This window comes from Ostrea edulis, chromosome 5, assembly GCF_947568905.1.
Source record: "Ostrea edulis chromosome 5, xbOstEdul1.1, whole genome shotgun sequence".
Classification (NCBI taxonomy): Eukaryota; Metazoa; Mollusca; class Bivalvia; order Ostreida; family Ostreidae; genus Ostrea; species Ostrea edulis.
In genome coordinates this window covers 35,101,973-35,116,416 of record NC_079168.1, presented here as the reverse complement: position 1 = coordinate 35,116,416, position 14,444 = coordinate 35,101,973, and the positions used below count along the sequence as shown (strand labels likewise).

General features: G+C 35.9%; 1 protein-coding gene across 1 annotated transcript in view; it reads right to left on the bottom strand.

Moving 5' to 3' along the window:
• The window catches only part of LOC125652025 (adhesion G-protein coupled receptor V1-like), a 152,909-nt gene that overhangs the window by 53,106 nt on the left and 85,359 nt on the right, over positions 1 to 14,444 (bottom strand). The window contains exons 63-76 of the mRNA XM_056165905.1: positions 12,253 to 12,429; positions 11,867 to 12,106; positions 11,003 to 11,128; positions 10,476 to 10,643; positions 8,837 to 9,229; positions 8,462 to 8,656; positions 8,032 to 8,267; positions 7,566 to 7,711; positions 6,958 to 7,200; positions 5,617 to 5,792; positions 4,238 to 4,513; positions 3,121 to 3,264; positions 1,443 to 1,666; positions 1,061 to 1,220 (exon numbers count right to left, since the gene is read on the bottom strand). Coding sequence (XP_056021880.1) covers positions 1,061 to 1,220; positions 1,443 to 1,666; positions 3,121 to 3,264; positions 4,238 to 4,513; positions 5,617 to 5,792; positions 6,958 to 7,200; positions 7,566 to 7,711; positions 8,032 to 8,267; positions 8,462 to 8,656; positions 8,837 to 9,229; positions 10,476 to 10,643; positions 11,003 to 11,128; positions 11,867 to 12,106; positions 12,253 to 12,429 — 2,904 coding nt within the window. The remainder of the gene's footprint in view (positions 1 to 1,060; positions 1,221 to 1,442; positions 1,667 to 3,120; positions 3,265 to 4,237; positions 4,514 to 5,616; positions 5,793 to 6,957; positions 7,201 to 7,565; positions 7,712 to 8,031; positions 8,268 to 8,461; positions 8,657 to 8,836; positions 9,230 to 10,475; positions 10,644 to 11,002; positions 11,129 to 11,866; positions 12,107 to 12,252; positions 12,430 to 14,444) is intronic.

Below are 14,444 nucleotides of genomic sequence, written 5' to 3'. Positions count from 1 at the left end.
GGAGGATACAGACAGAAGGTACAGAAATATCATGAAAAATAACTATAAATAGCCATTGCTTTCTCAAAATTGAATGCATCAATCTAAAGACCATGTGCATAGTTTTAACATGGTATACAAGATTTCCACAAAATTTGGTAAAAAGCATATGGACAGTCTCTGAGATAGTCTCTGGACAAAATGCATCTGTGGATGGACAGATGGAGTGATTTCCAGAAGGTACAAAACTAAGTCAAGGATACATTTTTTCAGGTTTAAAATTTTTGAAATTAAGTGAACAAATGTATTACAGATGTTCAGAAAATAAACCCAAGACAAATTCAAGTGCTGAAATCAAGGTTAAATGAAAATGTTCTCCATGTATGGTGGCTATGTATGACATTTCAACACTGCTTATTCAACAGGATGTGTTTTAAAACACTATTCTCCCAATAGCTACATAGACACAAATGAAAGGTCCTGTCATAAGGAATCTATATACAAAATATGAAAGCCCTACCTTAAATAGATCAGGTTATATTGCCTATATTAACTTTTCTTCAAAATAGATCAAACTCCAAGGTCAAGGTCACAAGGTCAAAAACTTTGGTACACATTTGTACTAAAAGAAATATCTTGTCACCATGAATGCACATATGAAATATGAGAACCCTATCACTCACCATTCAAAAGTTATGTGCAAGGTTACAGTTTTGAAATTTGGGACAAACTCCACGATAAAGGCAACAAGGTTAAAGATCATGGTATCCAATAAAACGCCTTGTCATAAGAAATCTATATACAAAATATGAAAGCCCTACTTTACACAGTTTAGGAGGTATTGCCTAGTTTAACTTTTCTTAAAAATTAAGTAAAACTTCTAAGTCAAGTTCTAAGGTCAAATCACTCACCATTCAAATGTTATAAACAAAGTTAAAGTTTTGGACAGAACGACAGACAGGACAAAACAATGTGCCCCTGGATCTTTGATCTTGGGGGCATAATAAAATTAACAAGCACACAATCAAGAAAAGTGAAAATGAAAATGTCAAATTGTGACAGGGCATGATTTTTTTTTTACCTGATCATATTTTATGTTAAAGGTAACTATTACTGCCCCAAAAGTTCCATAATATCTTGTGATATTTAGTCTGACAAATCTATTCAGGTCTGCTGGGTTCACATACACAGACTGCAGGGCTTGCTGGACTCCAAACAACCCATGAGGGTAGTCATTGTACCTAACAAATAGATACCAAGAATAGTAGTCATTGTACCTAACAAATACATACAAAGTATATTAAAGACAAAATCCAAGCCTGTGAAACACTAGCAGAAAGATACCTGAACAAATCACAGTGAATATTTCAGAATAGAGTCAAGGTACTTTATGCATTCTTTAAATGGATAATTATTTATTAAATCATTCAGAAAAACAAGAAATAGGATACTACAATGCTTACAGAATTTTGAATTTAGATGAGTTGAATTGTGTGTCAATTTCTGCCCCACCTACTGCTGACAGGAGAACCAATGAGAATGTTTCTGTTAGCTCCGAGATGCTATCAGGAAGTACTTGTATGACAATTGCCGAGTCCTTCTGTCCATCTGCCATCAGCACCGTGCCATTTCGAGGCTGGAAGTCTGGAGCTTTTTCATCATAACTACCTTCTATGGTCCACTTGATCTATGCATACAAAAGTTTGGTCACACTCTCCATTCTTTAGCATTTTTCAAAAGAATACACGTCATACTGAAAATGTGCACCTTCTATTTGTTTAATTCTGGAACGAACCTTTCTAAGGCTTCTATTGCGAATCTGCCCCTAAGTATTTACATTTGATATTCATAAATTTTTGTTATACTTTTCAATCACAATAAATTGTTTGCATTGGGAGTTTTTTTCTATATTAGTGCAGACAAAACTGAAATACACATTTTCATCAAAGAAATCAACAGAAACCAGTAAAAAACAAAAAAAAAATTGCCTTGAACAAAATAAAGCTGTAAGCCATAAATGTGTGTGTGTTGTTTCAAATTTCAAAATACATTATAATATCATTACAAAATATCTAATCACAGGTAGATAAAATAGGCTAGCTTAATCTTGGAAACTATATCAAATACTTAAAGAATATACTTATTTTTATCATTCAGTGGTTTTCACTGAATTTTCAAGAAAAAAAACAAACACAATAAATGTTGAAAATGATATCTTTCCCGGGTATATTTGGTATATAAAAGGAAAAACTGCTGTGTTTTGTGCATTACCTGTATACTACCTGTGTGTTGTGTATTACCTGTATACTACCTGTTTGTTGTGTATTACCTGTATACTACCTGTATTTTGTGTATTACCTGTATACTACCTGTTTGTTGTGTATTACCTGTATACTACCTGTGTGTTGTGCATTACCTGTATACTACCTGTGTGTTGTGTATTACCTGTATACTACCTGTGTGTTGTGCATTACCTGTATACTACCTGTGTGTTGTGCATTACCTGTATACTACCTGTGTGTTGTGTATTACCTGTATACTACCTGTGTGTTGTGCATTACCTGTATACTACCTGTGTGTTGTGTATTACCTGTATACTACCTGTGTGTTGTGCATTACCTGTATACTACCTGTGTGTTGTGTATTACCTGTATATTGCCTGTGTGTTGTGCATTACCTGTATATTGCCTGTGTGTTGTGTATTACCTGTATACTACCTGTGTGTTGTGTATTACCTGTATACTACCTGTGTGTTGTGCATTACCTGTATACTACCTGTGTACTGTGTATTACCTGTATACTACCTGTGTGCTGTGTATTACCTGTATACTACCTGTGTACTGTGTATTACCTGTATACTACCTGTGTGTTGTGTATTACCTGTATACTACCTGTGTGTTGTGTATTACCTGTATACTACCTGTGTACTGTGTATTACCTGTATACTACCTGTGTGTTGTGTATTACCTGTATACTACCTGTGTGTTGTGTATTACCTGTATACTACCTGTGTGTTGTGTATTACCTGTATACTACCTGTGTGTTGTGCATTACCTGTATACTACCTGTGTACTGTGTATTACCTGTATACTACCTGTGTGTTGTGTATTACCTGTATACTGCCTGTGTGTTGTGTATTACCTGTATACTGCCTGTGGTAAACCTCCTGCTGATGGGAAACTGAAGTTCTAGAGGAGCAATCCCTTCTGGTTCCTCCACTGTTCTAACTGACTGGGCCAGTCCCTCAAACCTCACTATCCCATTGGGATGCCCTAATTTCTCTATCTACAATGAAACAAATCTCTCTCTCTCACTCTTAGTATTAGCTGTATGTTCATGTAAAATATTTAAAACTTCTGTCAACAGAATTCCAGTTGACTACTTGACATGAAGACAACTATGTAGAGGAAAATGTACAGACTTAGAGTATCCTTAGTGTAGTGTTATTGCATTGGTTACTGTGACAATGTGGAACATGGGCTTAATTTGGACCTTAATTTGTTTACTTTATTTCAATAATCAAGTATATACACAGTCTGAATTACATAATTCTTAGAAAAATGATGGTGATCCCAAGATATCACTGAAATTGTAAAGAATGACTTTCCCCAGATTTTTTATCTATTGATAAAAAAGTGCACATTTTTATACCATTTTCCCTTCTGCAAACATAGTGTATTGGAGAACATGACTTATAGTTTCTATGCATGCATCTTTCAAAAATGGGTCAATGGTAATAAAAAAAATTGTTCAATAGTTTAAGTTCAATAATGTTCTCCAATGCACTTAACTCTTAAACAAAAACAAGGATCAAAATTGGTGTTTTCAGTGAAAAGTGCACCTCCAGGGTACATGAAAAGTGCACCTCCAGGGTACATGATGCACATGTCTGGAACTACATGTACCTGATGCATACCAGTGCTTCTATACTCAAAGCAACAAGCTGTCATTTGTATGTCTATTATCAAAGGGTTGAATATACCTCCACAAGGTATTGGTGCATAGAAATACTGTAAAGGGGGAACTATTCGCTTGGGTTTTATTTTCGCTATATTCGCAACATTTAGGTGCACAAGTCCATACATGAGAAGGGGTTTATCCGCGAAATCTAAACCATCGTGAAACACCCAATGATAAAAATCGCAAAATTTTAGTCCTGTGAAATGAAAGCCCTTTACAGTACATAGTTTACTGCATAAAACTAATGTTGATAGCCTTCAGTGGGGAAACTACTAAAAACTGAAAAGATTAACCGTACTGTAATGGTTGTTTTTCCAGCGGAGGCGCTGATCTCCCCATTTCCTGTCCCCTGGGGACTTCCCTGTACTCTGTATATCTCCACAACAAATGTCTTTTCCACCTCCCAGGAGGAGAATGGCTTCAGGTCCAGAACAAATGACTTCTCTCCACTTTCTCCACCACTCCACTGCAGTGATCCCGTGGTGACCTCTTTATTACCGGACACCATACTTATGTCATTGGTAGCTTCCAAGACTTGTAGAGGATTGTTTGGGCCCATTATTCTCCAATAAACCTATAGAATATGAGAAGTTCATAGCATAATATTATACAATTATTGACATTTCCCTAGTCAATATGATGCTTTAACTACCTGAGAAATATGATATTCGTTGAGCCCAGAGGGTGGTGTGAATGATATACTTAGATGGTAGATAAAGCATTGTATTGACTGACAAATGTCAATAATTGTTTTATCATATGATTGAATAATTTAAAACATTGAAATTGGCTACAAGACCCTACGAAAAGATACCTGGTCGGCCATCTTTGTTCATAATAATAGCTAGAGTGCAAGACCTAATCAAAAGTGATTAGAGATGTGAGTATTTATTTATCATAAGATTTAATGATTAAAAATATTGAAACCAGCTACTAGATCTTACCAGATGATACATGTTGCCTATCTTTGTTCACATCTATAGTACAAAACTTAGTTGAAAGTGAATAGAGATGCAAGTTTTGATTGGACAATTAAAACCAATAACCAACTGTATCAATTTGGAAATTCACAATTTTTTTTATCCATGTTGGAAAATTGTGTTATTTTCACTTCAAATGTATGTGAAGGTGAGCATAACAGTTTATTTTATTTTATTATTATTTTCATTTTTTTGTTGAATCTCAGCCAATCAGAATATGCTCAGAATTATCAAATCATATGATCAATGATATTATGTCCATTTATGATTTCCACCGTGCTTCCAAACTTCATTTTGAGTAGTTAATTTATGATGCTCCAAAGCATGAAGTGGTAACATTGGCATTTGTTTGGAGTATAGTTTATTCCTCTTTGTGTTTATAAGCATGCTCTCACATTAACTGTGTCATATACAAAGTTAGACCATCAATAACCACACAAAGCCTGAAAACAAAGGTTACCAAGAGAACCCAAGACAAATGAAAAAGTTAAAGAAGAGGATACCATGATTTTATCATTGAAGCTGATAGTGCACAACCTACAGGAACAGGTGAAGTTTCTTTCATATGTTTACATGGGTGGAAAATAGTTTTGCTTTGAGAAATGAATATGATTTTGAGAAATATCAGCATTATGTCTGATACTGGTACCTGTAAATGCATTTTGAGTAAAAATGATGAGGTATGTAAATGACTCACAGTCTGTTGACCCTCCAGCCCTCCTCTCCTCTCTATCGTCAGGGTCTGCTGTGTCAGTCTCTCGGGATTAGGGAATCTATAGTTCAGTGGACTTCTGAAGCCAAAGTTTCCATTGGGGAAATCCGACTTCAAGATGGTTACCAGTGTTATGTTAGGGTTTCCTAGTTTGGCCTGACCTGTTGTTAATGATAAAAACATGATCAAACAGTATCTTTATCAGTTCACTGAGAGATGTACATGATGTACTTAATAAAAGAATGTTTCTATATACCTGCTTTATACATTACATAAAATAGAATGTTCATTTAGAATGATTAGTTATATTCATGTATAAATAAACAAAATCACATGCTGAATAATATATGTTAGAAAAATATATCACACACACACATATATGGTTGAAGCTCCTAAATTCGATGAATTTCAACAGTTTTATTCTTTTGTGTACATTTCGTTTGTTTTCATGAGAGCTGACATAATTTTGTAAGGACATCGTACTACAGTAGACTGGCAATCCCATCACTTGATTTCAATAAAATTGAACTTCAAACAGATAAGTGATTCATTTCATAAAGTTTTCACACGGAAAATGACCTTATAATGTTAACTCACTTTCTAATATACAACTGAAATTTTATTACGGATTTAAGAAACAAAATGTTCAGGACACTGTGATTTATTGTAAATAGACGGTATTTTTTGTGTTAGGGAGCACCTTGCAAAATTACATTGGATTTTACATTACTGAGGATTGGACTTAACAGAATTACATTGGATATTACATTACTGGGGACTGGACTCAAAAGATTTTGTCTGCAGAATTACATTGGATATTACATTACTGAGGATTGGACTTAACAGAATTACATTGGATTTTACATTACTGAGGACTGGACTCAAAAGATTTTGTCTGCAGAATTACATTGGATATTACATTACTGAGGACTGGACTTAATAGATCTTGACAGCACGATGATTAAGCTTATTCTCTTGTGTGAATTGAGCTTGGTAATGAACAGATAATGGACACTGCTTTATGGACTTTGATTACTGTAATTTATTGTTTTTCATTGATATATTTTACTGCAAATAATTGTAAATATATTGTTAAATTTTTGTGTTATTGATTTTTGCTGGCACTCTGGATTATTCTGACCTATAACAATATAAGCAATAAAGGAGAAAGTAATTATATTTTTACAATTGCTTTAATTTTCAGGATACCGTATATCCCCCCCCCCCCCCCCCCCCCCCCCCCCCCCCCCCAAGCTATGTATACCTAGATAACATGATTAGACTGTATATAGGGTAACATCACCAAATCAAGTTCAAATGATTTACCTGATACAGACAGCAGTTTCACTTCAAACGTCTCTTCAAATTCCATTTCTGAATCATCCCTGATTGTTATATCAATGGTGGTGTTCCTGCTGCCATCTCCCATGGTGACCTTGTTGCTACTGACAACATAGTCCACTTTCGGAATGGCTGTGATGTTCCGCACTAAGTAAGTTATTTCAATGTCACCGTAGTTCCCTCCCTCTCTCCTCAGTGGAATCTGGGCTAAACCTGATTCTTCAGAAACTGACACAGAAAACATGGAAGTATAGAATGCTGTGAAATCTTTCAAGTCCGTGGGGGAGGCAATTTTCAAGGATTGAAAGATTTTACAGTTTCACTGGGATGTAATCTCAAGCATCTAAACATCATATAAATTTTTAGATTGAAATCCACATAAATTGAGCTCCCACAAAATTTAATGATTCAATAATATTCAATTCAAAAAAGTGTAATAAAATATAGGAGACATTTTAATGATAGATTTGAAGGTAAGATGATGTTTTGTCAACATATATTTTACATTGTACTTTGCATGGTCTCAGTATTTTGTCTACTGATTAATGTATCCGTCTCTTCAAATCAAAAGTTCTCAGATACTGCTGACTCACCCTTAAAGTTGCCTCCTGGGACGTCAAACTGTATTATACCCTCAGCATTGTCATTTTTATCTATCAAGATAGTCTTTACAGCCATTGCTCCTATGCTGGGCTTCATGTCCAGCTGAAGACCATTCACCTCTGAGTAGTTATTCTTGCTATTTGATTGTAAAAAAAAACAATGTCTTCTTTCAGCATTCTGCACCTTTGCAAACATTATATATCCTAACAAGACCTTCAAGAGCAAGTTATCAAGAACCAGTTATCAAGAACAAGTAAGACCTTTAAAAACCAATCAAACCTTCATTATAATCTAATTTCTGTGTTACATTATGCTTTTTTATCTAATAGTGCAACATATCGACCCCATGCTTGAAGAGAATTGGAAATACATGTATTTGAAATATCAGTTTAAAGCATGGTGTGCTTGAGAGTCAAACTGATCTGCAGACAAGTATTAATGATGCTCTATCCCTACCTTGGATTCACTAGTCGAGCAGACGTCAAATTCACAAAAAACTCCTCTGGTCCCTCCGGAAGGTCATCCTGTATGATCCGGATTTCAATGGGCTGTATAGTCTGACCCTGCTGGAATGTTAGGGTGTTGGCTGCTGGGTAAAAATCTGCATAACTCTGGGCGGATCCAGGAGTGGTGGTATAAGTGACAAACACTTGCTCATCATTTCCATCTGTTCTGACTACAGAGACTGTTACCTGCATATATTGGGAAATAAATGAACCCTACAGACCCAATTCAATAACTGGAACACATCTACCACCATTTCTTTACTTGATTTACAGTTATTCAAAGTTTTTTTCATTGTATTGAACATTTGACTATAAGTACTAGGTAGATCTCTTCATTTAGAATGAAATATGTTCCTACACAATCAGGAACTAGATTCTACCTGATTAATATCTTCTGTGATAGTGGTAATCTGGGGCAGTGTAAACTCAAATCTTCCATGTGGATTGTCACTGGCAACAAAGACAACATTGGCCATGGACGCGATGGAGTCAGGAGAAATAGTGGCTCCCCCTGTAGCAGACGTCAGGTGGAGATTATAGGTGGTCCTCCTCTCAGGAACTGTGTCATCTATGGCCTACAGAGGAGACCAAATACACTTCACTCAAAATCATTTGACAACAGGATGTACATAACTGCTTTTTACCCATTCTACATTTATGAATCATCAACACTTTTTAGAATAATCTTGCAAGTTAGTTTGAAAGGGTCAAATCCATAGATCTTAACTATTGCATTGTATGACAGTATTCTGAACCTGCAATGTGATGAAGGCTGTTTGTTGTAGATCAGCCAAACTGACTATCCCTTCAACTTGATGGAAAGCTGCAGTCTCTCTAGGGGTCAAGGACCATGTAACACTGACACTGCCATAGATACCGAGGCCACGTGTGATCATGACCTTGACCTGACCATCATAGGATGGCCTGGATTCCCCTGGTTCTCCTATATAGACAGTCCTGTACTCTGGGAGGATGCTGATGGTGCCCCTGGCCCCAGGGTCTGCCTCCACTATGATGGTGCAGTCTCCCTGTGTGGAGGATATGTCAGCACTGTTGTCAGCCGAGATCAGCGATGCTCGGAATCTCTCCTCCCCTTCCAGGGTAGAGTCCTGTTTTGTTCTTAAGGTGATGGTTTTAGTCTTCTCTCCCTTTACAATTAGCGCATCAACACAATAATAAATCAAATAGACAGCTCTCTACATGATTGTTCATGTACGTCAACCTTAAGAATACAACTTCTGCTTCACAAAATAGTTCAACTTAAGATATCCTTAAAACCATTCTTTATAGTTAAGAATGTCCGTTTTACTATAGTTTTCATAAAGTGCAAGTCTAAACGTAAGTTAAGATTCTAATTTTATTGAGGCATAAAAGCTAGTACTGTAAATGCCTGGGGACTACCTTAACTAAATTAAGACATCACATCTGCTTACATCATTTCATGATTGTGATGTCACATCTATTTGAAAATGATAATGGATCTACACACTTCACTGCTACTGAAAATGTAAACAAATGTGAACTTCTAGAATTAAAAGTGCATATAATTTGAAAACTATGTAGTAACAAGATGTGTTTGTGAAACACAAATGCCCCTGATAATGGCCAATTCCGAAGATGGCCAAGGTCACAAGGACAAATATGTTGGTACCAGTAGAAAGATCCTGTCACAAGAAATGCTCATGTACAATATGAAAGCTCTAATATTTACCATTTAGAAGTTATGACCAATGTAAAAAAAAAATTAAAAGTAGGTCAAATGTCAAGGTCAAAAGGTTTAGTACCAACGGAAAGGTCTTGTCACAAGGAATACTCATGTGAAATATCAAAGCTCTACCACTTACTGTTCAAAAGTTATTTGCAAGGTTAAAGTTTTCAAAAAGTAGATCAAACTCCAAGGTCAAGGTCACAGGGTCAAAAATGTTGGTACCCACAGAAAGGTCTTGTCACAAAGAATACCCATGTGAAATATCAAAGCTCTATCACTTACTGTTCAAAAGTTATTAGCAAGGTTAAAGTTTCAGACAGAATGACGGAATGACAGACAGGACAAAAACAATATGCCCCGCGATCTTCGATCTCGGGGGCATAAAAAGGTAATTGACTAAAGAAGAAATGTCAATTGTGTTTGTATAATGGGGGATAGAAAAACAATCAGCTTTGAATTTCACAAAGGGAATAAGGCCTCATCCTTATGGATTTCACTAGGGAGTAGGAACTCATGGATTTCACTAGGGAGTAAAGCCTCACCCCTATGGATTTTACTGACCCTCTGTGGTTTTGTAGTAAATCAATAACAAACAACATCTGATAAGGAAATACAACTAAGCAGTATAACCCCTTGTACCATCAGCAAACTTTGCAGGGCTCTAATTTGATCTATGAAGTTCTTACTTGAGCAAACTGCAAACGGCCGGCTCTAGGTTCTTCAAAATCATTGAAAGCTTCTGCATTTAACCTCCAATGTACGTTTACAACCCCTTCACTTCCCTGTATACGTTCCACAGTTAGAGTAATCTCCCCTTCAGAGTCAGAGGGCCTGGTCGACTCCTTCACTCTGACCTACAAAAACATTGTGGGGATGTGCAATTCTGTAATGAATAGGCATTTTGGACAGATTTTTCAGTGTGTTGAAATATCCTGTATGCAAAATGCTCTTCAATTGCATAAACAGTGCAATATGCATGACTTCACACAGAAATATGGTAATATGATCAGCGGACTCCATGAACATAAACAGAGAACAGATGCAAGTCAAATTTCAAAATTGATCTAATCCATATAGTATTGATATAGACAGTGTATAAAACTCATGTTGAGATTAGATTTTAAATATGAATCAAAATTTCAGTGAGGTATTTTAATGTAATTTTAACTAGCTATATTTTACTGAAGTTTTATGGTCTTGGAACCCCAATTACCTCTGATTGCAAAAATCTAAACAGTCCATTGGGAGAATCATTTTTCAGGATGGCTACTCTCACTGATGTCATGGCTCCCAGCTGGGACAGCCCACTGCTGACGCTTAGCAACTTCACATCGAAAGTCTGCCCCAAGAAAATAAAATCATTTTTTGTCAAGCCTGCTATGGACACACACTATGAGAAAGTCTGTGGACTGAGTTCATTTTGAATTTAGCGCATCTACATATCATTTACAGGATATATAATTTCAGTTTTTGGTTATCATCCATAATATCTCAGCATTGTAGCTTGAAAAATCCGAGAAAGATTTGATTTTACTATTACCCCATTAGACCACTTGGCATAACTTCAGACAAAATAAACATTGTTATCAACCAAATACCATTAATAGCTAATTATTCCCTTTGATTTCTTATTTTTAAAAAAATCACTTACAATATACTAGTAGAACTGACAAGGTATGTACCAAAAAACTTTTTTCTTAAAATTGTCCTGTCAAATTGTGTCACTTGGGAAACATTTCTACATGTTTCAAACAATTGTAACTTCTTGAGAGTTGTAGAATGCACAATATATGATGTTTATAAAGCCAATTTTTTTATGCATTAGATTTTCAAACCAATGCAAATAAACTTCACAGAAAACAATGGAAACTGGTATTCTGTGAAAAATGATGAAACCGAATTTAGATACATCAAATCTGTGAATTCATTCAACTTTTTGATGATTTTTGACATTGGTTTCATAGACAACAGCACCCGTTTACAAACTTTTGGGACGACCCTTGTAAATGGTGCTGAATGGTACCAAGAGAAATGTCTAAGTGTGGCATAACTTGGAGGGGGGTATGCACCAATTTACCTCCATGGGTTCATTTATTGTGTCATCCAGAATATAGATAATGATATCTGTGTGTGCCTGTTCATTCTTCAAAGTAACTGTTCCACTGGAAGGCCAAAAGTCAAGGACGCTTGCTTCTCTTGGCTCTGCCTGCCAGGTCAAGGTTGCATCTCCTAGGAAACCAATACTGCGACTGACTCTCAGCTTTACAGAGGTGTTACGTCCAAACTCTTCATAGACGTCAATCCTACCCTCGATGTTCTATAGGAAAAATCAAATCTTTTAAAAGTTTTCTAATCCAACCATATTTCAAATTGATAAAATGGAGAAATTTATGTCATGTTATTAGCTGTTTATGAAGAGGACAAAAGTTGTACATTATCTTTCTAATTTGAAAGAAAATTTACCGTTGTCACATTAAACTGCACAATTCCCCTAATTCCATCATTTTCATTGATGCTGGCTCTAAGTATGTTTCCCGGAATCTTGACACTGGGCTCAGCCCCAGGGGGAGGTGTGATTCCCATAACCCTGACCTCTGTGATGTTTAACAGGAAGGACTCTTCTGCTTCTGGGAAATCATCCTTATGGAAAAAGCAAAGGCTCATAGGCATCAATGATCACCTGAATCATCTAACTGAGATATGAACTTCATAAAGTTTGGACCCTTCATTGTGAATCCATACTGACCAAAGGCCATAATTTCTACATGTCAGAATGGATGCTTGTGTATACATGTATATGTTGATTGGTGCTACTGTTAGGGTGAGCATAGATACACATACATATAGATACACTGAGATCCATTCAGAAACAGAATTACTGTCAAGCTTACAGTTACATATTTTCAAAGACATAGGTACAATTTCTCTGTCAGGGTAAGTGAAGTGGTATGGTTGATTTTGATCTTGTGAGTGCATGCTAAACTAACCCAATAGCAATGAAGTGTGGGCAACTGTCACCATGTTTTGCATTACAGGGCATGCCAATGAGTTGAAACTGGAAAACTCAACATATGCGGTTGCTATTTTCAGATGTGGAAAAAACCCAGAGGTTTGTATTCTATGCACAAAACAGTCTCCACAGTTCAATCCACCACTTCATCTTTTGTATTATGACGTCAAAATAAAGACCGTAATGTCATATTAAGAATGTCAGACACTACCGCCCAAAGACATTTCAGCCCAGTGTTCAACATTTCAGCCCAAAGACACTTCGGCCCAAATTTTTGAGACACTTCAGCCCAAGACATCTCAGCCCAATTTTTTTTTCCATCCGCAACACTTTGGCCCAACCTCCATTATTTCACCTGTATATTACGTCTCAACAGCACATATACAGTGTAGTACATTGACCCTTTGGTCCAATGACACTTCAGCTTTATGACATAATTTTTTTTTGGCCTTATATACCTCCCAACAATATATAGAACATTGATACTTTGGCCCAATGTTTTAGCCCATTTTTTTGCCTTATATCATCACCAGTATTTTCGACTCTACAACATTTGACACTTCAGCCCAAAGATATAATGAATAAAGATGAACATAAATCAATTCATATATAAATACTGTGCATATCAATCATCTTACCCCAACTATTTTCTTTTACTTTAATAGGCCTACTCATTTTCAATCAATATGGTGCATTGTATTGTGCAGGGGATCATAAGACTAGGGTGAAATAATTATTGAGATAATCCACACAAGTTCAAAATCTCAGTTAAACGAGTCATAATTAGGTCAACGAGATGTTACTTTGTGAAATGAAAAAGGACAACTATTAATCAAGATAATGGGAATTTTTTTCTCACTATCAAAAACTGTTTGGACATCTTCTGGGCTCTACCTTGGTATGGGTGAGCCTCTGATACATCAAAATTCATTTCAAATGTTTTGGATATTGAACAAAGTTTCTATGAAAGAGATTGGAGCCTTACTGTAAATTTACACAACCAGAAATTTTCAAAATTTTTGTACTTCCCTTTCTGCTTTTCCTAAAAATGCATTTAGTTTTTCTATTCTATCAGCAAAATAAAAGAAGTCTTTCAAATGATAAAGACATTCAATCACTATGACCATTTTGCATGGTCCCACCCTAACACAAAACCCCCACCCCTGGGATCATGAAATTTGCAATTTTTGTAAAAGGCTACCTGCTCATTCTAAATATCCATTTAGTTTCAATTTAGTATCAATAGCATAAAGATGTTATTTAAATGTTTTACTAATATCGCTATATGCCCAGTTTGGCCCTGCCCTGTAGTCAGAACTTCTACCCCAGGGATCATGAGATTTACAATTTTGGTATAGGCCTTCCTGCTCTACATCACTATGCATTTAGTTTTTCTTACAGATGTGCAGTTGAAGAGAAGATTTTTGAAAATTGGTCAATTTTTGGCAGATTTACCCCAAGGGCCCAAGAGGTGCAAGAGTCCTGAAATTTTTAATATAATTATCTATGTAAACGATGACAAACGCAGTCCAATAGTGACTCAGGTGACCAAAAAATGGATATTGTAAACAGTTTCTCTTTCAAAAACACTGAGTGCAGGCTTAAAAAAACTTGATATCTGCTTTCAAGATACAAATATTTTCAT